We start from the raw sequence: 25,977 nt of genomic DNA on the forward strand, positions 1-25,977 counted from the left end.
GGGGGGGGGGGGCAGGCCACTGAGGAGAACCAAAGGGACAAGCACCACCCTGGGGCTGGGCCAGAGTGGGGTGGGATGTGGGACCAAAAAGTCATTTTGAAACAAGAAAGGTTTCATGTTTGTGTTTTTCTGGATTTTTGGGGGGGGCACCACATTTGGTGACACCACCCCAAATTGGCAAACCTCTTGGGTGTCCCTAAATCTGCATTTTTCAGCCCCATGCCGCCAAAAAAGTTTGGGTTAAAAAATGGCCCTCAGTGCTACCTCTCGGCCATGGTCTCTTTCTCCCCTGGCCCCTCAGGCTGCTGGGGGCCTTGGTTGCTGGTGCACACGGGCTGCAGCGGGCTCTTGAGTCTGCCACGTGACCTGTTGGGTGACCTTTTTAGGGCAAGGCCCCTCCCTGGGCTGCTGTTTCCCTTCCTGCCCCCTTGTTGCTTTAATAATACCTAGCTATTGTCTTTGCAAAGCAGGGTCCTGTCATGAGCCTCATTGTACAGATGGGGAAACTGAGGCCAGGGGAAGGGAAACAATTTGCTTGAGGTCACCCAGCAGGCCAGTGGCAGAGCTAGAGAAGGGCCCCAGGGTCCCAGGCAAGGGTTCTAGCCGCAGGGACTAACTGCCTTTCTATTAGCGGTTGAGCTCGCTGGGGCAGGTGCATGACCAGCACAAAACATGCTCCTTTCCCCCACAAGGGGCAGATGAGAGGCACCTGGCCTACCCTATGTTGTGAGGGGCCAGGTGTGGATTTTTGTTGGGGGGAGGGGGAGCTTCCCTGTGGCCAGAAAGCTGCAAAGGTCCATGCGTCAGCCCACTGGGCCTGCCTGCGGGGAGAAGCCATGGCTGATTGCCCACAGGCTGCCACCGCCCTGGCCATGAACCTGACAGGTGGGGGAACTTGGTCCTGCAGCACCCTGCCTGAAAACCCCCCTGGAGCCTGGGCATCAGGCGAGCCCAACCCACAGCCATGCTGACCAGGAAGCAAGTATGGGTGGAGCAGGTTAGTCCAGTGCTGGTGAATGTGCTACATGGGATTGGGGGCATTTAACTGTCAGCCCCCTGCCACCCCACCGCTTGTCCCCTTGCTGGGACCCTGGGCTAGCCAGGGAAACTAGGAGCTTTGACTGATGGGGTGTGGGGCTGTCCCCAGTGGCCTTGAGGGGTTTCCTGCCAATGCCCACTGCATTTCCCTTTATAATGCTATTATGTAGGACCTACAGAAACCCCGGGAGGTGCCAGTTGAAACATGCCCCATCAAGCAAGGCTAAAAAACAGGCAGGAAGCTCAGGGATGGGGGGTAGGAGCTACAACAAACCCCACCCCCACTCCCTGGATAGCCCCCAGGGCCCAAGCCACCTCCCCTTCAGGGCAGTGGAAAGACTCCCGTGGGCTGGGGAGGCACAGGGCCTTGGGCTCTGCAGCCGGGTTTCTGATGGGCCAACCGGCCCATGGCCCGAGGATCTCTGCCAGCGTGACAGCAGGTAGCCCAATAGGGTGACCAGATGTCCCAATTTTGGGGTCTTTTTCTTATATAGGCTCCTATTACCCACCACCCCCGATTGTTCACATTTGCTGTCTGGTCACCCTATAGCCCAATGAGCTGCTCGGAGCCCAGCCCATATGGCCCGGGGCCAGGTCCTAAAGGCCCAGCAGGGCTGATGCTGCTCATGCACATGGAGCACTGGGTTGGGGGGCAGCCCACACCGATCCCATGCCGGGCTCATTGCTCTCCACACCCGCACTGCAGGGGGGTGCCCAAGGGGCCCAAACACTCAGCAGCGAGGACAAACAGTTCCAGAAGGAAAGGGGTGCAGGGGGGGGTGGGACTTTCACCTGAGAAACAGCCCAACAGGAGGGACCCAGCTACATAAACAGGGGAAGGGGGGCTGCCCCCTGCCAACACAACAGGGGCTCAGAGGAGTCAGCAGCCCCACAGAGCCCACCCTTTAAGTCCCACCCCCAGGCTCCACCCCTCCCTGTTCCAACCAGGACACAAGTGCAAATGTAAACATTCGTTTAAAATAAATTAACACCAACAAAAAGTGCAGTGCATGTGGGTACCAGCAGGAGGCAGCGTGGCCACCCCCATCCTCCCTTGGCCCGAAAGCCGTCAGCGCCGCCGCGGCCTGGGGTGGGCCCAGAATTGCTTGGTGCTGAGCTGGGGAAGGGGGGCGGCTGCTGCAGAGCAGGAGGTTTGGATCTAGGGTCTGCCTCGGAGCAGGAGCCTGGGGTGGCTGGGATGGCAGTTCTACCCCTGGGGGCAGGTTGGCTTGAGGTTCTGCCCCAGCCTGGTGCGTTGCTGCGCTGGGCAGATTTTGGGGGTAGTTGGTTGCTCCGCTGGGCTTTGACTGGTCTCGAAGGAGCTTCCACATGATCTCTGCGACGTAGCAACCTGCACACCTCTGCCCACAGGGTACCACACTGCCTGCCCGCCCTCTCCGGCGCCTGCCGAGCTCATGGCCGGACCCAGCCTGCCAACGGGTCTGCTCGGAATAAGCGCCGGGACAGCGCCACATCTCGCCTCTCTTAGGTTCAGCTTTGCAGATGGTGGTGGGAGGGGGGGATCATGCTCCCCCGCATCCCAGCCGCTGCCCCAGTGCATCCTGGTCCTGTTTCCAGACACTGCCCATCATGGGCCGGTCCTGCTCTGAGCTGGCACGAGTGCCACGGGGCCCTTCTGGCCAGGAGTCCGACGCCATGGGGCATTTCTTGGTCTTCAGCTGTACAAGGCTAACCCCCAAGCACCTGAGAGACTCCCCCCCGTCCCCCTCAGTCTGTCCATCAGGACCGAGGTGAATTCAGTGCATGGGCCGCTCCGGCTGGCTCCGGCGCTGCCTCTGGGTAGATTATACATTATATAGCTTTATATAGAGATTTATAGATTATTTATATAAATATCTGGGGGTCTGTACAACCTCGCGGGGGAGGCCGGGCCATCACGAGCTGGGGGCAGCTGGCAGTCTGTGCGTGTCTCCGCTGCCTGAGTGGTCCAGTTCGGCGCTGTCACAGTCCGAGTCCTCGTACGCGGAGGGGGTCTGGTCCGGAGCCGGGGGAGAGGCGAGATCAGAGCACAGATGGGGGGAGGGGGGAGCTGGCACTCCCCCTCCCCCCAATGCCAAACCAAACCGCTGCTCTACCTCCACCCAATGTGATCTCCCTGGGCAGACGGGCCCCACCGCAAGTCCTGATGAACCCAGGGCTCACTCTTATGGGCATCACCAACCAGTGGTTCTTGGAGCCCCTGCACCACCTGGAGCCCCTGGGAATCCATCCCCTGGAACCTCTGGCACTCCCCACTTCCCCCAGCAGGGGGAGTATTTGGGACTCCCCTCCCCTGAACACATTGTACCCCTCCACAGTCCCCAACAGGGGGAGCTCTTGTGACCCCCCCGCTTCAACCCCCTGTGCCCCCCAGCCCCAGCAGGGGAAGCACTGGGGATCCCACCCCACCTCGAGCACCCTCCAGCCCCCAGCAGGGGAAGCACTGGGGATCCCACCCACCCTGAGCTCACCAGCAGGGGGGCACAGGGACCCCCACCCTCTCTCGAGCCCTTGCACCCCGCAGCCCCCAGCGGGGGGGGGGCACTCACCTCAGCGGGGTTCTGCTCAGCACTGAGCTGGCTCTTGACGTGCTGGACAGCGGCCTCCTTCTCGGACAGGCCGTCGGAGTGGGCCAGGGCGTCGAGCGGGATCTCGGAGCTCTGCGAGAGCATGTCGTCGGAGCGCTCGCCTGTGTTGGTGCTGGCCACGTCGGGCGTGCCGCTGGGCGACGCGTCGCTCGTGTTCCCCTCCTCGCCATCCCCATCCGAGAAGTTCTCTGAGCTGAAGGTGGAGAGCGACTGGCGCTTGCTCAGCCCCTGGGGCCACCTGTCAGCAGAGCAGCCCCCCATCACCCACCAGTGGGGGGCATTGTCCCTGCTGGGGACTGAGGCCCAGACACTCTTCAGTGAGCTCGATGCCGTACAATAGGGCGGTGACAGAGCCAGGGATAGAACCCAGGCGTTCGGGGTGTCCTCCCTCTGTTCTAGCCATTAGACCCTACATTCCCCACCCGGAACTGAGAAAAGAACCCAGGCATCCTGGCTCCCAGCCCCGCCCTGCTCTAACGACTAGTGCTTAAGACCACGGCTAATGGTCCAAGGAGCAGTTTCTGGCACTATTACAGCGCCCCATAGAGGGTGACAAACTCCCACGTGCCACAGCGACCCCTGTCCTGCACCAGAGCCCACCGGGCATGGCAGGCCAATGGCAGAGGAGAAAGGCCACATGGCCGAGCCCTGGTGCTAAAGGTTCAGGAGCCCAGGCCCGTACCCACCTCTGCCTCAGTGGCAGCTCCACCTCGCTGTCCACTTCTCCCTCCTCCTCCTCGGACGAGACCCCTCGCTTCTGGAGAGCAGAAGGCAGAGAAGAGCCACGTTAGCTGGACCCGCCCCCTCCTGGGCTGCTGTGAACCCCATGGGCGCAGGAGGGCACAGGCTGCCCTGCAGAGCCGGGACACCCGCTTGCTGTCTCCAGCCAGGACAGCCACGTGAGAGCCAGCAACCTACTCACTCTACCCAGCCCTTGGATGGTAATGGAACCGACTCACACAATCAGATCTCAGAGCTGGGCTAGCAGGGGGGACTGTGATCGGGTTTCAGGGGCACCAGCAGAACGGTGGGGCTAGCCCAGGGCTGGCCTAGCAGGAGGCTGCGTGTCAGGATTGTGGAGCACGGGCATAGCTGTGGGGACAGCCCAGGACTGGAATAGCCCAGGGATTGGGAGAACACAGGGACTGGGGAGGGGCACAGGGATTGTGGATCCACAGGGAGGGGAGCTGACGGATTGGAGCGGGGCACAGGGATGGGGATGCTGAGGGATGTGGGGGAAGAAGCCAAACCAGGTAGCCCAGGCCAGCGAATTCCCCCCGTCAGCCCCTTCAGGAGCCCAGTAACTTGGCTCTGACCCATTTTCCACACGGGCAGTCCGGCTGAGCCTGCAGCCGGTGGCTGTAAACTCCAGCTGTTGGTTCCCGTCCTGCCCGGTCTCCACTCGACTGAGGAGCCCCTCAGTGCCTGGTCCCCCCTGCGACGGGCCCAGGAGCCCTGGTTGAGGCATGCCTCCAGCCACATTCTGCTGAGCCCCTCGCTGCCAGCATCTTCTCCACCCTGCGGCCAGTTTTGTGGCTCCTCCAATCTCCCCCATACAACGCACACCCCAGAGCTGGGCGCAGTGTTCCAGTCCCACCTACGCTGCATGCACCCCATACAGGCAATCGGCTTCACAACCACCAGTCCCCTACTGCCCGCTACAATCAACCCATTTAAATTAACACAGGCGCCCCGCCCTCCCCAGGCCCAGCCCCCGCTGAGCCACGCTCACCTGGCTCCGGGTCACGGCTGCTCGGTACAGCAGCGCTGCAGGTGTCAGATGCTGCTGCGGCACCCCACAGGCCTTGGCCGCCTTGCCTGCCACGCCTGCCTCCTTGTCGGGCTCCTCGCCTGGCTGCAGCCTCTGGGCTAGGCCCAACAGCCGGTGACTCTTGTCCGCTGGCCCCACGGCCCCCTGCTTGGAGGAGGGCGAGTCGGGGCTGCTGGAGAAGGGCACAGAGGCCGTGTCCTCACTGGGGGTCTCGCTGCGGGGCTGCTCGGCCGGGGGCGACTCGGGCCCGGCAGGGGCCCCCTCTTTCTTGGCCCCAGCCTCCAGGGTGGTGTTGATGAGGTCAGGGCTGGACGAGGACATCCGGCGCAGCAGGTCGTGCTGCAGCCCCCGCAGGGCGGCACAGGTCTCCAGCTGGTGGCCCACATCCACCGGCTCTGGGGCCCGGGGCCCTGCCAGCTCCCCGCAGCTGCCCTTGGCGCTGGCTTTGCGGTAGCGTGCCTTGGCCCGCCGGCTCCGGCCCGGGGAGGTGGGGCCCTTCTGGCATGCGGGTATCGACACCTGGGCAATGGCCGAGTCCAGTTTGGGCAGGATCACCTCCGTCTTCAGGATGTCCGGCCTGGGGGACAGCACGGGTCAGGGGGGCCAGTCCCTGTGCCCCAATCCCTCCCCGAGCCCTGCACCCTTCCCCTCCCCACTTCCTGTGCCCCTCTTTGATCCCTGTCCCCAATCCCTGCATCTCCTCACTCTGCCCAAGCCAAGTGCCCCTCCCTCATCCAATCCCTCAGCCCCCGTCCAGCTTCCCCCAACTCAGCTCCCCCACGCTCAGCTCCTTTCCCACCGCAGCTTCCCTCCCCCATGTTCCTGTGCCTCACTTCCCATCCCCACACCCTCCCCCAACCTCCAGTGCTTCGGCTCCCCTCCAGCTGTCTCCCCCCACCTCCCTGTACCTCAGTCCCCTCCCTCCCCCACCTCCCTCTACCTCAGCTCCCTCCCCCACCTCCCTGAGCCTCCCCCATCTCCCTTCCCCCACCTCCCTCTACCTCAGCCCCCTCCCTCCCCCACCTCCCTGAGCCTCAGCCCCCCCATCTCTCGCCCCCATCTCCCTGTGCCTCAGCTCCTTCCCCCACCTCCCTCTACCTCAGTCCCCTCCCTCCCCCACCTCCCTGAGCCTCCCCCCATCTCCCTTCCCCCACCTCCCTCTACCTCAGCCCCCTCCCGCCCCCACCTCCCTGAGCCTCAGTCTCCCCCCAGGTGCCTAGTGGTGATTCCACCTCACAGCCCCGCGCCCCCAGGTCATTATAGAGGGGGAAGGGGCTTGTCCCTCCTCATAACACAGTGAGCAAGGGCCAGAACCCAGGAGTCCTGACCCCCATCCACCCAAAGGTGAGGGGTGTGGCTGCGGCCCCAGGCTGGGCCCCTCACCGCTTGCTGTGTGGCGACAGCTTCTGGGGCACGTTCCTCTTCTTGATGAGCTTCTCCACCGTGTTGCCGTGCAGGAGACTGCGTGATGCATGCGGCTTGAACAGCCCCGGGTACTTCTTCTCCAGCGCCTGCTCCCGCCTGCCAGGGAGAGAGAGTCAGGCCTGCCCGGGCACTGCCCCCGTCGGACTCAGCCCCGGTCCGGACACTGCCCCCGTCAGACTCAGCCCCGGCCTGAACACTGTCCCCGTTAGACTCAGCCCTGCCCGGGCACTGCCCCCCCCCCCCGTCAGACTCAGCCCCGGCCCTGGCACTGCCTCCGTGGGACTCAGCCCCGTCCCAGACACTGCCCCCGTCACACTCAGCCCCGGCCTGGGCACTGCCCCCATCAGACTCAGCCGTGGCCTGGGCACTGCACCCTCCCCACCATTGCCCAGATCAGACTAATGCTCCTTCACCCTCATGTTCCAAGGCATAAAGTTGTCCCTCTCCAAGGTCAGGAAGGAATTGACCCAAGGACTGTTGTGGGGGTGGGAGTGGGAGTGGGAGGGGAGCATTTACTCCTTCCTCCCACACCTGCAGGGGCCAGACCCTCAGCTGGTGTAAATCAGTAGAAGCTCCACTGAGTTCATAGGACTCAGCGGGTGGGAGCTCATGGGGGGGAATCCCCAAGAGCCAGCCCTTCGGGGACCATGCATGTGTGTTGGGGGATCAGGCGATCCCTGGGGGGGCAGAGATCGGAGAGCTGAACCCCCCCTTTGGGATGGGAATCAGGGGCTGGATCCCCCAGGGGGGCAATGATGAGGGGTTGGAGCCCTCTGGTGGTTGGATATGGGGGGTTTGAACCCTGGACTCCACAGCGGGTTAAGCTGGGCTCCACCGGGGGGCAGCGATAGGAGGGGCTGGATCCCCACAGGGGGCAGTAATGGGGGGGCTAGATCCCCACAGGGGGGGCTGATTGGGGGCTGGATCCCAGAGTGGGCAGTGATGGGGGGTTGGATTTCCCCAGAGGGACAGTGATGAGGGGGTAGATCCCCGCAGGAGGTGGTGATGGGGGGCTGGCCCTCCATGGGGCAATGATGAGGAGGAGCTGGATCTTCCAGGTGGGCAGTGATAGGGGGCTGGATCCCCACAGGATGCGGTGATGGGGGGGCTGGATCTCCCAGGGGGCGGTGCTAAGGGGCTTGATCCCCACAGGAGGTGGTGATCAGCAGGCTGGGCCCCTCAGGGGGCAGTGTTGAGGGGGAGCTGGATCCCCACAGTGGGCAGTGATGAAGGGGCTGGATCTCCACAGAAGGTGGCGATGGGGGGCTGGACCTCCACAAGAGGCAGTGATGGGGGGCAGGATCCCTGCAGGAGGTGGTGATGGGGAGCTGGATCTCCCAGGGGGCGGTGATGGGCAGGCTGGGCTCCCCAGATCAGCAGTAATGGGGGGCTGGATCCCTGAGGGGCCAGTGATGGGGGGCTGGACCCCCCAGGCTGGGGGCTGCCCTCACCTGAGCAGCTCCTTCTCCTTCAGCTCCAGCTGCAGCATGAGGGAGTTGAGCTCCATGTACAGGTTGTTGGCCCGCTCCAGCTTGCGTTCGTAGTGCTCCCGGATGTCCAGTGCATGCCTGGGGGGGGGGGGGGGGGGCAGGGGAGCTGTCAATCACACAGCTGGAGGTGGGGGCCAAAGATCCCCCTCCCCCATCAGAATGGGACGTCACTCCCTCCCCTCCGAGGACCCCTGCCCTGTGCCTTCCCGAGCCCTGCCCTGCCCCCTGATCTGAACAGGACATCCCCTGCCATGGAGATCCCTGCCCCACCCCCACCCACCATCCCAGTGGGATGCCCCCTGCCCCGGCCCCCCTGACCGGAGCTCATCACGGCGCCGGTTGATCAGCTCCTCCTCCAGCCGGTGCAGACACGTCCCCTCCGACTTGATCTTCTCAAAGTGCAGCTTCACCTCCTCGCGCCACTCGGCCTGCAGGGGGCGACACGGGCCTCAGCACCGGTCCCACGACAGGGACCCTCCGCCACGGGGCCAAGCAGGCACCCCCTGCAGGACACCTCGGGGGGGGGGAATCAGGGTGTGGGGGGGTCAGCTCTTTCATTGCTGCTCCAGCCCCGGCCTGGGTCTGCCCTGGGGGCTTCAATAAGCCATGGGGGGGGGCGGGGGGCAGGGAGGAGGGGGGAATATGAGTCTACAGCTAAACCTCCAAACAGCACCCCCTGCTGGGGCACTGGGGGCAGCACTGACTGCGAGGGGAGAGTGCGGCTGGAAGGAGGAGTGGTGGGGGGCTGGGTGGGTGCATGGGGGGCTGGAAAGGGGTGTAGGGAGGCTGGGAGGGTGTATGGTGGGGGGCTGGGAGGGTGAATGGGAGGCTGGAAGGAGGAGCAGGGGGGACTGGGCGGGTGCATGGGGGGCTGGAAGAGGGAGCGGGGGGATGGAAGGGGGAGCAATGGAGGACTGGGCGGGTGCATGGGGGGCTGGAATGGGGAATGGTGGGGGACTGGGTGGGTGCATGTGGGCTGGAAGGAGGAGTGGTGGGGGGCTGGGCGGGTGCATGGGGAGCTGGAATGGGGAGCGGTGGGGGACTGGGTGAGTGCATGGAAGCTGGAAGGAGGAGCAGTGGGGGGCTGGGTGGGTGCATGGGGGGCTGGAAGGGGGAGCAGTGGGGGACTGGGTGGGTGCATGGGGGATGGAAGGGGGAGCAGGGAGGGACTGGGTGGTGCATGGGGAGCTGGAAGGAGGAGCGGGGGGCTGGGTGGTGCATGGGGGCTGGAAGGGGGAGCGGTGGAGGACTGGGTAGTACATGGGGGGCTAGAAGGGGGAGCGGTGGGGGACTGGGCGATGCATGGGGGCTGCAGTGGGGGACACACCTGGGATTTGAAGTACGTCTCCTGGGGCGTGGAGAGCACATCTGCCGAGGCGATGTCCAGGTGCAGCAGGATCTGGCGGAAGGACGGCCGGTTGCGGGGTTTGCTGTTCCTGGGGGGCAGAGGCAGGGTTGGGTCCTGGGGCGGGCAAGGGACCCCCAGCAAGGAGCCCTCTGGCTCTCGTGGGGTGATAGGGCAGCTGGCTTACAGGGGATGGGGCTGAGACCCAGCAGACTCCTGGCATGTGGCACTGGCCGGGGAGGAGGGGACAGCTGAAGGAAGGACGGGCGGGGGGGCATTCAACTGCTGCACTCTGGGCTGACTCTGCACCTGGCCCACATGGTAATGGGGGGCAGCACTGGGGGGCTCAGCCTGGGAGGGTGAACCACGGGGGTCCTGCCTCCTGCCAGCTTGGGGACGGGGCCAGGCTCACCAGTACCAGGGGGGCTATTGTGGAGGATGCTGGGAGGGGACTTATCAGCACTGGGGGGACACTCCCCAGCACTCAGGGGGTTCACTTGGGGGTCAGGCGAACTCCCCACCACGGGGGGGGGGGGGGTCACTGGGAGGTACTCACCAGCACACAGAGTCACAGGGACTCACCAGCACTGGGGGTCAGGGGGCACTCACCAGCACTGGGGGTTGCTAGGGCAGTCACTAGCACTGGGAGGAACTGGGGGTCAGGTTGGATTCACCAGCACTGGGGAGTCGCTGGGGGGCATGCACCAGCACTGGGGGTCACTGGGGGGCACTCAACAGCACTGGAAGGTTATTGGGGGGGTCACACTGGGGACACTCACCAGCACTGGAAGGCCATGGGGGGGGTCACACTGGGGACACTCACCAGCACTGGAAGGTCATTGGGGTCACTGGGGACACTCACCAGCACTGGAAGGTCTTTGGGGAGTTACTGGGGGCACTCAGCAGCAATGGAAGGTCATTGGGGGGTCACACTGGGGACACACACCAGGACTGGGAGGTCATTGGGGGTCACTGGGGACACTCACCAGCACTGGGAGGTCATTGGAGGGTTACAGGGGGCACTCAGCAGCACTGGAAGGTCATTGGGGGTCACTGGGGGCACTCAGCAGCACTGGAAGGTCATTGGGGGTCACTCGGGGCACTCAGCAGCACTGGAAGGTCATTGGGGGTCACTGGGAGCACTCAGCAGCACTGGAAGGTCATTGGGGGGTCACTGGAGGCACTCACCAGCACTGGAAGGTCATTGGAGGGTTACAGGGGGCACTCAGCAGCACTGGAAGGTCATTGGGGGTCACTGGGGGCACTCAGCAGCACTGGAAGGTCATTGGGGGGTCACTGGAGGCACTCACCAGCACTGGAAGGTCATTGGGGGGTCACTGGAGGCACTCACCAGCACTGGCGCAGTAGGATCTTGAAGCCGTCGGGGCAGCCAGAGGGCACGGGCAGGTGCAGGCTGTTGCTGCCCACACCCCAGATGATAGCCGAGGAGTCCACGTCCTTGTAGGGGATCTCGCCTGTCAGCAGCTCCCACAGCACCACCCCGAAGGACCTGGAGGGGACGTGTTAGCAGAGGTGGGGGGCTCTCCGGTAGTGGGGGGATGCCAGAATCAGCTTCTCCCTCCCAGCCCCTCCTCCGCCCTCATGCCCCCCCCCCCAAGGCACCAGATGATGGGGAGAGGAGGCAGCTGGTGCCAGCCTGGGCAGAGCAATTGCCCCCCCCCTCTCCCCGCTGGTGGCCAGGCCAGGCCAGGGAGAACTCTACGATCCATGGACAAGCTTCCCCCAGCTCCAAATCTCCAAACACTCCTGCCCCCACTGACCCCTCCAGCTGCCCCAGATCTAGTACTTCTGTGGGCCCTTCCCAAATCCCCCTCAAATCCCACCCTGGCTCGGACCTCAAAGTGCTGCAGGGCAGGAGCAGAGGCTGCGGGGGAGGGAAACTGAGGCACTGTATCCCTTTAGAGTCCAGCTCCCTCTCCTGACCCATCTTCCTCCCAGGATCCCCCTGCCCCCCCATTGCAGGGGATGGAGCCCCCAACCCAAGTCCTACCCCATCCCTTCCTCCGCCCCCCACCCCGTTCCTGCCCTAGGCCAGGAGCCCTCCCAATTCTGACCCCCCCAGTCCCTGCCGTGGGCTCGGAGACCCCCCCACCTTTCCCCCCATCCCTCTCCACCCAGCGCCCCGCGCTCACCAGATGTCGACCTTCTCAGATACGGGCTCGTTGCGAATGACCTCGGGGGCCATCCAGGCCACGGTGCCGGCGAAGGACATCTTGGTGCTCTTGTCACTCAGCTCCTTGGAGGTGCCGAAGTCCGAGATCTTCACCACGTCATCGTAGGTGATCAGCATGCTGGGTGGGGGACAGAGGGGATCAGCATGGGTGGGGGGGGTGCTATCCCCTCCACCAGCAGGGGGCAGTCCCTGAGGCCTCTTGTCACCCCAGGCGCTGGGTCCCTGGAGGCCCCTCAGGGAGCAAAGTGGGGCTGGGGGGTTTCCCCTCTTGGCAGGGCTGGGAATGGCTCATGCCGGAGATAGATCAGGCTGCATCTCCTGCACTCACCAGCAGGGGGAAGAGATGGGCAGGTTTGCGCAGGCTGGGGGTGGGGGTGATGGGCCTCACAGCTCTAGCTGGTGACTCTGCCCTTGCCCGGGGGTGCCCCCTCCCCTGCGGGACCCAGACTGGTCTCTGCCCCCCTTCCCCTGCTGACCCCATGTCCATCCCTGCTTCCATCCCCTGCAGGTCCCATGCCCCACCCTGCCCCTGCATTCCTCTGCAGGCCCCATGCCCATCTGTGCCCCCTTCCCTGCAGGCCCCATGCCCATCCGTAACCCTCATTCCTCTGCAGGCCCCATGCCCATTCCCACCCCCTGCCAGCTCTCGTTGCCGCCACTTACTTGGGCGACTTGAGGTCGCGGTGGATGATCTTGTGCAGGTGCAGGTAGTTCATGCCACCTGCGATGCCCATGGACCAGTCGACCAGCAGGGAGGGGGTGACCTTGCGCCCGGCTCGCAGCACCTCATACAGCTGCCCCTGGGCGCAGAACTCCATGATGATGCAGTAGCAAGGAGCCTGGGTGCAGACGCCCCTGAGGGGAAGGAGAGCAGGGCGGGGTAGGAACCAGCCGGGCAGGAGGTGGCACCTCCTCCTGGCCAGGAACAGATGGTGCCAGCTGGGCAGAGATGCCTGTCTGGTTGGGCATAGTGGGGACATCGTGGCCTTGCCCCTCCTAGGGAACCTTGTGCCCCTCACCCGTCCTGGCCTCAGCTGTTGGGTGAGTGCCCCTCCCAGAGCGCGGGCACCACTGCACGCCCAGACACAATGGGGTGTAAATGGGGGTTGGGGTGGGCACAGCCTGGCAGGACCACGGACCCTGCATCCCATGCGTGTGCATTACTGTGGGTACTTGGGAGGGTGCCCTGGATTTTGTTTACCCCAGGTGGGTGCTGCCCTATGGGAGGAGCTGGGGGGTCTCTCCCACTGTTCGGGATGCCCCCTCCCCCGCACTCACTTGAAGGTGATGATGTTGGGGTGTTTGAGCTTGCGCAGGTGTTTGATGTCCGTCTCCTTGAGGTCTCGCACCTTCTTCACCGCCACCTCCTCGCCGTGAAAACGCCCCAGGAAGACAGCGCCCTGCGCCCCGCTGCCCACCCACTGGAGGTCCAGGATCTCCTCGAATGGCACTTCCCAGGTGTCTGGAGAGATGCGGGAGGGGGTGAGTCCCAGAGCCAGCACCACCTGCCCTGGACATAGAGATGGGCTGGGGGAGTCCCAGAGCCAGCACCACCTGCCCTGGGCACAGAGATGGGCTGGGGGAGGGTGAGACCCAGAGCCGGTGCCACCGGCCCTGGGCACAGAGATGGCTGGGGGAGTCCCAGAGCCAACTCCACCTGCCCTGGGCATCACTCCCTAGTGATGCTCTGCAGAATCAGTTCCCAGGAATCAGGGCCAAACAGCCACCGGTGAGGGGATCGCAGGACCCTGAGGCCCCCCCTGCCCCCACCAGGGCACCTGCCACGCTGAGGCAGAGCGGCTCCCAGCCTTCTTGGGTCATAAAGTGTGACCGCAGTGAACCTGCAACTCTGTGTCTGGGGAGGAGGCACTGCTGCCCTCTGCTGGATGGAATCAGCACTGCCCTGCTGTGTGCCATAGGCCCTACCCTGCTAAGAGCTCAGGGAGAGTCTCCTGCTCCAATGGCAGGTGCTTGTGGAACAGGAGAATCCGGATTCCTTCCCTGTGGGTGTGTCCCCAACACTACTCTGGGCACGGCCTCAAGCCCACACGTTCCGGTTCGGGTGAGACCGCCAGCAGCCAGAAGGAGGAAGAGGAACATCTGGGTGATTAAAACCTGCAGGCGAGTCCCTGGGTTGTGGTTAGTGTGTGTGTGTGCATGCACATGTGTGTTTCTGTGAGTGCATGCATGTGGGTGCATGTGTACAAGTGTGCATGTGTACACATGTGTGCACACGTAAGTGTGCATGCACAGTCCCTGCACATCTGTCAACCCCTGCAGTGCACTTTCGCTCTCTCCTGCTTCCCTCCCTGTGGCAGCTGCGACCCGCCCCAGCAGAGCTGACAGGGCCAGTGTGTCCCAGCCCCTCCCCTCTCTGAGCTGCGGCCCCTGTGATAGGCCAGAACCCGGGAGGGCGTGGGGCAGGCCCTAGCCGGGGCTTTGGTATCTCGCAGGCCCCAGACCCCCCTAGGGTTGCCTGCTGCAAACACGCGTCCCAGTGGAATCTCTCATGCTGTGGGGCCCAGGCAGCCCGCCCCATGGGGCTCAGCGCAAGGCCCAGCGGGCCAGGGAGCTGCACACAACCGTGGGCACAGCCCCACCTGCAGACACGAGTCGTGACACACACACCACTGAAACATAGAGCGCCCCCTGCCCCGGGATCTCCCTCCCTGCACAGGATCGGGGCCTTCAGGTGCATACATGTGCAGGGGTTCACCGTCATGGATCAGACGTCCTGGCCCGGCCCTTTTGGAGCTGACAGTGTCAGAGCTGGCTCTGCCATCAAACGGGGGCTGCTGGCTGCCCGGCAGAGGGAGCTGCCCACGGTGTGCCAGGCACACGCCACCTGCACGCTCACTCACTAACACACATGCAGGCGTGTGCATGCACTCACAACTGCATGCAAAGAGACACAGGTGCACGCACACTAAAACGATCACATCCCCCATGCACACTAACACACCTGCCACCTTCAGAAAGGCACCCAGCCACCCCGGGCACACGCTCCCAAGCACACGCACATGTTCACATGTACACACACACATACACACAGACTCCCAGGCACGCACACACACACACTCTCAGGCACATGCTCACATGTACACACACACACTCCAAACATGCACACACTCCCAGACATATGCACATGCTCACACATACATACTCACACACACACATGGTCCCATGCACACGCTCACACATTCACACACACACACTCTCAGGCACACAATCACATGTACACACACACACACACTGCAAGGCTCACATGCACTCACTCCCAGATACATGCACACGCTCACATGTACACATTCACACACACACTCCCAGGCACATGCTCTCAGGCTCACACACGCATGCCCCCCCACACACACACACTCAGGCACACGCTCACATGTACACGCTCACACACACTCCCAGGCTCACATGCACATGCTCCCAGACACATGCACATGCTCACACGTACACACACACACACACGCTCCCAGACACATGCACATGCTCACACGTACACACACTCCCAGGCACACACTCCCATGTACACGCTCACACACACACACTCCCAGGCACATGCTCCCAGGCTCACACGCTCCCAGACACACACTCCCAGGCTCACACACTTGTCATGCTCGCTCACACCCACTCACGCTTGCTGACGTGCTCACTGCTGCAGGGAAGTCACTGCCAGCAGCCCCCACTCCAGCCTGGGCTCGGGGCCAGCCTGGCCTCCATCCCTATCCTCCCACCCCCTCGACTGACCCCAGCCACAGACGCCAGAGGCCTGGCAAGGAGCCCAGCTGGGCAGAACTGGAGCGAGGGATGGGAGCAGGGCCGGTTGGGCAGAGAGGGCCAGAGCTGTGGGGGGAAGTGGACCGGGTAGGGGTAGACTCTGGAAGAGAGACTTTACGGGAGCTGATATTTCCCCATCTAATCTTTCCCCCTCCTCCTCCTCCTGGGGAGACGCCGACCAAGGCCCTGCCCTTACAGACCCCAGTGCTCGCCTCGAGAGCTGGGGAATTCACCCCAGAGCCCTGGCTTGGAGGATTCCATTCTGTGCCCCCTAAATCTCATCCCCTCTCCTGGCAGATTCGCGGGGACATGACGTCCTGCATCTCCTCTTCCTGCCCTGGACTGCTGCGGGTCGTTGGCAGGTTAAACAGCTGCTGTGTCTCCCCCCCAGAGGTGGCTGCATTTCAGCCAGAGACAAAGCCGAGCACATGGGGATGGTAGGGGCCTGGGTCCAGCCTGTAACTATTCCAATGGGGCAAGATTCTTCCCTCCGTTCCCTGAGGGGCTCCGTAGGAATCGACACTGAGAGCAGCATTGTCCTAGCAGGCCTGCAGCGATGTCCCGGGGGGCAGCTGGGATCAAACACGGACCCCCTGGATTCCACAGACACGAGCCAGCGTGGCTTGGCTGGCTGCAATAGCAGCCTCAGAAACCGCCTTACATGATCCAACCACTAGAGGGAGACAGAGAGCCACGCTGTGACTCTAGTGGCACTACAGTGCCGACAACTTACACCGGCGGGCCCAGTCACTCCCAGGGGGCTCGGCTGAGTTACACCAGCTGGGGATCGGGCCCAGTCACTCCCAGGGGGCTCGGCTGAGTTACACCAGCTGGGGATCGGGCCCAGTCACTCCCATGGAGCTCGGCTGAGTTACACCAGCTGGGGATCGGGCCCAGTCACTCCATGGGGCTCGGCTGAGTTACACCAGCTGGGGATTGGGCCCAGTCACTCCCATGGGGCTCGGCTGAGTTACACCAGCTGGGGATCGGGCCCAGTGACTCCATGGAGCTGCTCCTGATTTACACCAGCTGGGGATCGGGCCCAGTGACTCCATGGAGCTCGGCTGAGTTACACCAGCTGGGGATCGGGCCCAGTGACTCCCATGGGGCTCGGCTGAGTTACACCAGCTGGGGATCGGGCCCAGTGACTCCATGGAGCTGCTCCTGATTGAGCACTGGTGCAGGTCAGATCAGAATCCGACTTAGAGCTGGAGCAGCCCATCAGCACCCCCAGCTGGTCGCCAGGCCAGGCCAGGCCGGCTCCTACAGCCCGTTGCCCGGGTCCCATTAATGCCCCTCCCTGCCACAGCCAGGGCCACACACCTTCCTGCTGGTGCTTGTGCTCGGTGGAGTAGGCTTTGCCGATCATGGTCCAGACGGGCCTGAGACAGCCGAAGAGCCCTTCCAGGAAGCCGCTGCCCGTCTGGCAGTGAAGCCGGACCTGGTCGGCGTGGTAACGAGTGTGCCGCACCTCGGGGTTCCCGGCCCCTGCCCCAGCTCCCCCGCCCCCACCGCCAGCCTCATTCTCGTGCAGCTGCAGGACGCTGTTGGCGAACTGGTCACGCGTCTCCTCGCTGGGCGTGGGGCTGTGGCCGCCCCCGTCGATGGGCACCACGTCACGCAGCACGCACTGCGTGGGCGTCAGGTCCTTCTCGGGGGTGCAGTCCGAGGTGTCGGGGTCCAGCTTACGGAGGGAGCTCTCCGTCAGGATGGTGTTGAAGCTGGCGAAGGACGGGGAGGGGGTCCGGGTATCATGGAGGCAGGCCATGGCGGGCTCTGGGCATCAGCAGCCCCCGCACCCTTTGGGCTGGCGGTCGATGGGCGTCCCCGGCAGGGCCTGAGGGAGACAGAGCCTGGAGGGGAAGGAAAATCCTTGTGAATAGGATCCCACTGGAAATCGTAGCCCCCTTGGGGGCAGCCAGGTGTATCCAATGCCCGCCTGCCTGCTCCACTGCTGGGCACCTGCCATGGGGCTGGCTTTGCCAGCCATCCCCAAGTGGATGGCACGCACCATGCTGAACGTGCCAGGCGTGTCCAGGGAGAAGGCACCTCGCCTCCCACCGACTGTACCCCTGGGAGAGGCGGTGGCGGTGGTGTGAGGAGACAGCCCAGGATGGCCAAAGTGGACAGGGAGCTGCTGGCTTCTCTGCTCCTGCCGGTCTCACCCCGGAGCGGCAGCCCGAGCTCTGTCCAAGGTGCTGAAGCTCCCGACCTGCCCCCTGGCTGGTCCCTCGCCGTGTGCCGACATCTAGCTGGGCAGGTCCCGGCCCCCTCTGGGACCGACAGTTAATACTACGGACCCATTGCATTGGGGGGTGGGGGAGGGAGGTCATGTTGGAGGAGTTCTGGCAGTGTGGCCTAGTGGCTGGGGCATTGGGGGCTTGGCTCAGGGCTGGCAGTGATTCCAGGCACTAGTGCCCAGGTGTGAGATGCACCCTTGGAGCATTATCGTGCTGGCACCAGAGCTGCGGTGGGGGGGGGGACATGTGTCCCTAGCCCAACCGACTGGAGCCTGCATGTCTCGGGATCTTTCCCTGCAGCTGGCCCTCCGGCGCAGCGCCCCCGAGCGTGTGTTCGTGGGAGTACATGTGTGCGGGTAGCTGTGTTTGAGTAGCTGTGTGTGTGCTGAGGTGGGTGTAGCTGTGTGTGTTCGTAGCTGTGGAGCTCTGTGTGTGTAGTTGTGTGTCAGTGTGTAACTGTGTATGTGCCTAGCTCTGTGTGTACCTCTGTGTGTTGTGTAGCTGTGTGTCAGGGTTTGTGTCTGTAACTGTGTGTCTCTCTGTGTAGCAGTGTGTCTGTGTAGCTGTGTGTCAGGGTGTGGCTGTGTGTGTGGCTCTGTGTGTAGCTATGTGTCTGTAGCTGTGTGTCAGTGTTGCTGTGTGTGAGTAGCTGTCTGTGTGTACATGTGTGCGTAGCTGTACGTCCGGGTGTAGGCTCTGTGTGTGCATAGCTGTGTATTAGTGTATAGCTATGTGTGCAGCTGTGTGTATGTAGCTCTCTGTGTGTCTGAGTATGTGTTTGTGTGTCAGCGTGTAGCTATGAGTGTGTAGCTCTGTCAGGGTGTAGCTCTGTGTGTGTAGCTGTGTATTAGTGTGTAGCTATGTGTACAGCTGTGTGTACGTAGCTCTCTGTGTGGCTGTGTGTCAGGGTGTATGTGGCTGTGTGTCGGGGTGTAGCTCTGTGTGTGTGTAGCTGTGTCTCAGTGTATGCGCGCCCCCATGCCATGTGGATGGATGAGGTTGCGGTGGGAGATGGCAGCGCTGTGCCAGGCTCTCTCCCACACAGGTGCCAGAGCTCAGCTCATTTAGCATGCAGTGCAGCAGGCTTCCCGGGAAATCAGGCTGCTGTGCGGGAACCAGGAGCCGGCCCCGTCTGGCTGCTCCCCTCCCTGAGGTAGCAGGGGAAGCCCTCACCACAGGCCATGCCACATCACCTCTTCAGCAATCACCGGGTGGGACCAGCATCTCCCAGGCTGGAGCTGTCACCCCCCCACACCCTCCCAACCCAGCCATTGACCAGAACAGTAAGGCCACCACTGCCCCCCTGCCCCACAAGGGCCGACACAGGTGGGCACAGCTGCTCAGGACCACCGAGTGCCGGGGTGAGGGACCCACGACGGTAACTCTCGGTATAAATCCGATGAGCAATGTCAGGGATCCTGTTGTTGAGACAATCCACAGGGAAGCTGGGGTTGTCCACAGAGGCTAGGGGAGTTAGGTACCCAAATCCCAGTGAATTTCAATGGCAGCTGTGCACTGAAATCCCTTAGGCCATATAGATCACTAGATAGATCCAGTGGAGGCAGAGGGAGTGGGGGAACAAGGATAGATGGAGGGGGTATGAGGATAGATAGATACATAGATAGATAGATAGATAGATAGATAGATAGATAGATAGATAGATAGATAGATAGACATGGGGATGGATGGTTTCTTTCTTTACACCTCAAGACACCCGTCTCACCCTGCCATCGTTACAGACCCTTACACGCACATTGTGAGCCTTGACCCTGTCTCAGGCGGATCCGGCTCATTCAGGGAAGGCGGGCGGCGCATTAGCCAACGGGTCACCAAAAGGCCGGGTCAAAGGGGATTGTTTCACACGTTTGCTCCCCCTCACTGAGCCTGCTGACAAGCTTCTCTCTGCAAATGACATCAAAACTGACCCACACGGGGTTAATTCTCCACGCTAGGCTCCAGGGGTACGTTAGGGGCTTGCTAACTCCCACAGCCTGCTGGAGGACAGGGTAGCCAGGCTTGGGTTTAAAGCATAGGACCAGGAATCAGCCCTCCTGGGTTCAATTCCTGCTTCTGGGAGGGGGCCACAGAGCAGTGGTTAGACCCAGATTCTGGGACTCAGGATACCTGGGTTCTAGTCTCAGCTTTAGAAGGATAGAGCATGAGCCTAAAGCCCAGAGCTAGGCATCAGGATTCCTGAGTCCTATTCCCTTTGCTGTGTTATGGGGGGGGGGAGGACTCTTTGTGCCTCAGTTTCCCCATCTGTTATGTGGGGATAATGCTCTGAGCTGGTGGGGCTAAATTAATTACTCTTTGCAAAGTGCTATGAGATCCTCAGATGGAAGGTGCTGGCTGAGTGCGGTGCTTCCTGGACTCGTCCCCCGCACCAGCTGTGGTGTGGGGGGATTGCTATAATTTAAAGAGGTCCCAGAGGACACAGGGCACTTTATAGACATGGTTCCCTGCTCTCAGGTGCTTAGGGTCTAAAAATAGATCAGACGATGAGTAATGAGTAATGATGGGGTGAAACCAGGGCAGGGGAGAGGTCTTATACCAGCTTGCTCCACAGGTGATGGAGTGGCAGGGCACATGCTGCCCATACCCTGATCTGCCACTACAGCCTGGCTGCAAAATCCTCCAGCAATGACACATCAAGGCAATCGACCTCCCAGCGGAGCAGCGGCAGCTTCCTGACTCCCCAGGGCTACAAGACGGCAGAGTGGATGCAGCGGGATCCTGCCCCATTCATGCCCCTCCCAGCAGCTCCCGGGCCCAGCTCGTGATCATCCTGTCTGTGACACCCGTCACCTGCGGGGAGGATCCAGCCATGACTCTGCGGACGATGCGCGAGTCAGGTTGGAAGCTGGCTCGCTTGGCCCTGGGCTCCCTTGGGGCTGACAGGAGGGGACGTTGGCTCGGAGCAGCACATGGGACTCAGAGCCCAAGGAGATCAGAGCCTTCAGCCATCTCTGGGCCAGATCCTCCCAGTCTCCCACTCCATGCCCCAGCTCCCAGGCAATGTGCCTGCCACTCCCTTTACACATCGGGTGAGCCAATGGCTGCCAGCCGGGCTTGTGATTGGCTTGCATAAAAAATTAGGCCAGGCTTTGGGCCACCCAGGCGAGACTCCATGTGGGTCTGTCTCTCTCTGAGGCTGCTGACTGACATTTGGGGCTGCACGTGCGGCTTAGTGTGAGCGGCGCATCGGGGCCTGGCGGGGGGGCACGGTGACACACTGTGAACTGGGGTCACAACTAGGGCCTGGGAGGGAACCTGGAGCCCAGAAATCCTGACAGGCTCCTCACCCCCAGCCAAGCAGGGCCTTTTCCCTACTGAACTTGGCTTAACTTCCTCCCAGCCTGGCTTCAAATGCCCCAAGCGAAGGAACTTCCCCAGCCAGGCCGATCCCACTTCTCCACAACCAGTGCTTCATTTCCCCCTTTGTAAACATACCCCCCCCCCTGCTCCTTATCACCTCCTTATACTGAGTGGCAGGTCTCCTCTCTCTCTCCCGGATGCTCACAGCCTGCAAATAACTACCACTGGGGGCATGGGGCTATAGATATACTGAGGAAGTTTAGAGAGGAGAGCTGGGGATAGATAGATAGATAGATAGATAGATAGATAGATAGATAGATAGATAGATAGAGGGGGTATAAGGGGATAGATAGATAGATAGATAGATAGATAGATAGATAGATAGATAGATAGATAGATGGGGTGTATGGGGATAGATAGATAGATAGATAGATAGATAGATAGATGGGGTATATGGGGATAGATAGATAGATAGATAGATAGATAGATAGATAGATAGATAGATAGATAGATAGATAGATAGATAGTATGGGGATCTATAGATAGATTATCTCACTCTCATCCCCCTTAACCATCATTTGGCTGGGCTGTCCAGGTGATACTATTTTGCTCTGTCTCCTGCATACCTCAAAACAGCCCCCCCCCCTTCCTTCCCCCCTTTCTGTGACTCTAACCCGGTCCAATGTGTCCATCTCTATCTAGTAAGCAGGTGTCCAGTGCGGATTGCGATGGGCTGATCCATTCCCCCACTCCGCCCCAGTGCATGAGCGCTGGCTGAAGCACCCCTCCCCCACCCTTGGGGTAACTCTGGCCCCATGTCTGTCTGCCCTCGCCATTCTGGAGTGACAGCTGAGCAGGGCCCCCCGCCAGCAGGGCAGGCCATGCCAGCAGGGAGCAGAGCAGCCCCCCTCAGTGGGTCAGTAGGTCCTGGGCTCAGTCACGCACAGGAACCAGCCTGGCATGAAACGCACAGCCCAGGCGCCTGGCTAGCATGGGTCTGGGGGTGGGGGGCCAGGATATGGGAGTTCTGCTGGGAATGTGCGGAGAGGGACATGGACCCATCTGAGCCCATGGTCAGTTTGTCTGTCTGCACCTGTTTGGGTCACTGCAATACCAGGTGAGAGAGGTGATTCAGTGAGGGGATTGCAGACCTTCTGCACCCTCACCCCAATACCCCCTACACCCCTCACCCAACCCCCCTCCTACACCCCCACTCCAACACCCCCTGCACTCCTTACCCCAATGCCAGACCCTCCGGTACCCCTCACCCCAATACCCCTTGTACCCTCATCCCAATGCCAGACCCTCTGGTACCTCTCAGCACAATACCCAGACGCCTTCTTACTCCTCACCCCAATACCCCTGCACCCTTCATTCCAATGCCAGATCTCTTTGATACCCAACATAATACCCAGACCCCTTCATTCCCCTCACCACTGTGCTGAGCACCCCAAACCCCTCACCCAATGCAAGACTCCTCCTGCACCCCTCATCCAATGCCAGATCCTTCCAGCACCCCTCACCCCAATATCCAGACCCCTTCAAACTCCTCACCACAGTGCCCCTCCTGAACCCCTCACCCCAGTGCCAGATCCCTTCAGTACCCCTCACCCCAATTCCCCCTGCACCTCTCACCCCAATTCCCCCTGCACCCTTCATCCCAATGCCAGAACACTCCTGCACCCCTCACCCTGATACTCAGTCCCCTTCCCTGTACCCCTCATCCCAACCCCCCTGCACTCTTCACCCCAATGCCAGACCCCTTCATACCCTCACCCCAGTGCCCAGACTCCTGCCTGCCCCCCCCACGCCTCCCCCCAACGCAGCCCCTTTATGAGCGATGACCTAGGGCTTGCAGAGCCCTGTGCCAGGCCAGCACTGCACACATCAAACCAACAGGTGCGAATGCCCTATGCCCCCGCCTGGCACTTCCCAGCCACTGAGCCCCCAGCCCGGGCACGGTCTGCCCACGGGGGTCCCCAGCAAACAGATCAGCCATCCCGGGGTACCCGCTCCTCTCCCGGGGCAGCTGCTCGAAACTGGAGGGGCGCCCCCCCCCACCCCCCCCCCCCCCCCCCGGCCCCTCCTGCCGCCTCCCCCCCAAGCCAGGAGGCCAGGCTGGATGGAAACGACTCGCTCTACTCACCTGTCACCAGCCGCGGAGGGAACAGCGAGCCAGCCCCGGGGCGCCCCCCCCCCCCCCCCCCCCCCCGTACCGACCGGCCCAATTCTCTTCTCCCCGGGCTTCGCCGCCCGATCCCGCCCTCGCCAGCTGGGTGCTGCGGTGCCGTCCCGGCGCCCTCACGTGGCACCTTGCCTTGGCTTTGTTTATTTCCTTCCCAACGTGTCCCTAGCGCTGGGATTTCTCCTTGGGGCTACTATAAAGCTCTGCTCCTCTCTCTCTCCATACGCTATCTACCCATCCCCATGCCTGCCTGCCCATCCCTATGTCTGTCTGTCTGTCTATCTATCTATCTACCCATCCCCAGCCTGCCTGCCTGCCCATCCCTATATCTATCTAATCTATCTATTTATCCATCCCCATGCCTGCCTACCCATCCCTATGTCTATCTATCTATCTATCCCCATATACCCCCTCTATCTAATCTATCTATCTATCTATCCCTACACACCTCATCTATTTATCTATCCCCATATACTCTATCTATCTATCTATCTATCCCCATATACACTATCTATCTATCCCCATATATCCCATCTATCTATCTATCTCTATGCCTGCCTATCGATCTATCTATCCCCATATACCCCATTTATCTATCTATCTATCCCCATACACCCCCCTCTATCTCTCTATTCCCAGGCACATCTCCCTATCTCCCCTGTATGGAGCTGTGGACTCTGAGTACCGAAGCTCCGGGTAGCTCCCAGCTGGTCTCTCTCCCCAACAGAAGTTGGTCCAATAGAAGCTATTACCTCACCCACCTTGTCTGTGTGTCTGTCTATCCGGCCGTCCCCATGCACCTCTCTCCTCTCTCTGGCACGCTGCCCCTTTCTCTCCCTCCCCTCCATGTGCTGCTGGCGGATCCCTCGCTCTGATTCTGCGCCGGGTCCGGCACCGCCTCCACAAAATCCCCCCACACACACTTTTTTTTTTTTGCCAATGAAGCAACCTCTCCCCAGCCCCGCCCCCGCCGGGGATCCAGCCAATGGGCTGCGCCGGCGCCCGCCTCTGCTGCAGGTAGCCCCCGGTGCTGATGTCATCCCTGGGAAAGCAGGAGCTAAGGTGAGTGGGGCCCTGAGCTCATCCCTGGGCCGGGGGATCCGCCCCTCCCGTCGGGGCGGGGGGGGGGGAAGACTCTTTGCTCTTAGATGAGTTTAACCCGTTGGGTGCTATGAGAGGGGGAATTACCAGCACACCCCCCCCCCAGCCATGGCATCTCGCTTGGTGCCCCGGGAGACTAGCACCCTTTGCATCCAAGGGCACTGGGTAGCACCCTCACTCTGCCCTGCGCCTTCCTCCCGCCCCCAGCCTCCTCTCCATAGCCCCTGCCCTCTGGGAGCTGGGCTGAGACTAGCCAAACTGGATGGCACAGGCATGCAGGGAGAGGGGAGGATCACGAGGGGGGGAAGGGCCCCATTTGCCCATCCTGCACCAACGTGGCACAGGAGCTAGGGCACCGAGCACATGGCAACAAGAGCGGCGCCGGGCACATGGCAGTGACACATGTAAGGAGCCCTGCAAAAGCCCAGACCCCTCTAGACCCAGTACCCAGACACCTTCCCTTTATCCTTCTCCCAGTGCCCACTTCACCCCATGCCCCATGTCCATGCCAATCCTTAGCTCATCAGAGCCCTCTTGAGCCAGGGGAGCAGGAGAACCAGCCAGCCATGAGTTTTGTGCGTATCTAGATTCACCCAGGGTCTCATGGTTATGTCTGCAGCCTACCTGGCTAGTGGCATTACAAGTCCCTCAGGCATAGAACAAAACTTGGCAACCGAGGCTGGAAGATCTGTGTCTCTAATAAAGAGATAATTATCCCAAGAAAGTGGAATGGACTGCGGGGGCCACCCCGAGGGAGTGGGTGTGGGGTGAGGGCTAACCCGAGGGACCTGCGGGGTAGTAGCCCATCTCTCTCTTATGATAGCCCACCTCTTTATGATAAGGGTGGCAGTGTTTTTCAGTGGTTAGAGCAGGGGACTGGGCCGCAGGACTCCTGGGTTCTGTTAGCAGCTCTTCCAGGGGTATAGTGCTTAGAGTAGGGCATTGGGACTCAGAATTCCAGTGCCCTGCTCCTGGCTGCTCAGTGGTTTGAGCATTGGCCTGCTAAACCTAGGGTTGTGAGTTCAATTCTTGCAGGGGTCATTTGGGGATTTCATTGGGGATTGGTCCTGCTTTGCGCAGGGGGCTGGACTAGATGACCTCCAGAGGTTCCTTCCAACCCTGATATTCTAAGACTAACTTGCTGCATCTCCTTGGACAAGTCACATCCCCATCTTTACCTTGGTATAAACTATCGTCAGCTGAGATGGGGGCCCTGCTGTGCCAATCCTCAAAAGGGACAAAGGGTGGTAGGGAAAACAGGCCCAGGTCGCCCAGAAGCCAGTGTCAGAGCCAGGAATAGAAGCTGGGTCTCCTGAACCCCAGACTGCTGCCCTAACCACTAGGCCACATTATAACCTATCAGTACCTCTTCCAGGCTGTTTCTTCCTCATTTCCTTCTTATTCCACAAACAAAACCAGCCTGTAAAAGGGATGTTGGTTAGGTAAGCGCGACATTCCCCCAGTCAAGCCCTAAACAGCAAGGGAATGCTAAGTTATGG

The 25,977-nt window shown here is 61.6% G+C and overlaps 1 protein-coding gene across 2 annotated transcripts in view; it reads right to left on the reverse strand.

The window, feature by feature from the left end:
* Positions 1-25,977, reverse strand: part of MAP3K12 (mitogen-activated protein kinase kinase kinase 12) — a 32,659-nt gene continuing 6,682 nt past the window's right edge. The window contains exons 1-14 of one of the 2 annotated variants that reach the window (XM_034793025.1): positions 24,139-24,176; positions 16,961-17,490; positions 13,130-13,313; positions 12,515-12,706; positions 11,811-11,969; positions 11,009-11,167; positions 9,640-9,748; positions 8,631-8,740; positions 8,274-8,390; positions 6,781-6,918; positions 5,359-5,974; positions 4,313-4,383; positions 3,588-3,864; positions 1-3,032 (exon numbers count right to left, since the gene is read on the reverse strand). In XM_034793025.1, the coding sequence (XP_034648916.1) occupies positions 2,934-3,032; positions 3,588-3,864; positions 4,313-4,383; positions 5,359-5,974; positions 6,781-6,918; positions 8,274-8,390; positions 8,631-8,740; positions 9,640-9,748; positions 11,009-11,167; positions 11,811-11,969; positions 12,515-12,706; positions 13,130-13,313; positions 16,961-17,405 (2,676 nt within the window). In that variant the 5' untranslated portion in view covers positions 17,406-17,490; positions 24,139-24,176 and the 3' untranslated portion in view covers positions 1-2,933. Of the gene's footprint in view, positions 3,033-3,587; positions 3,865-4,312; positions 4,384-5,358; positions 5,975-6,780; positions 6,919-8,273; positions 8,391-8,630; positions 8,741-9,639; positions 9,749-11,008; positions 11,168-11,810; positions 11,970-12,514; positions 12,707-13,129; positions 13,314-16,960; positions 17,491-24,138; positions 24,177-25,977 lie in introns of those variants that run through there. The other variant, XM_034793024.1, reaches the window with a different exon arrangement.

Source organism: Trachemys scripta, chromosome 16 (assembly GCF_013100865.1).
Source record: "Trachemys scripta elegans isolate TJP31775 chromosome 16, CAS_Tse_1.0, whole genome shotgun sequence".
Lineage (NCBI taxonomy): Eukaryota > Metazoa > Chordata > Testudines > Emydidae > Trachemys > Trachemys scripta.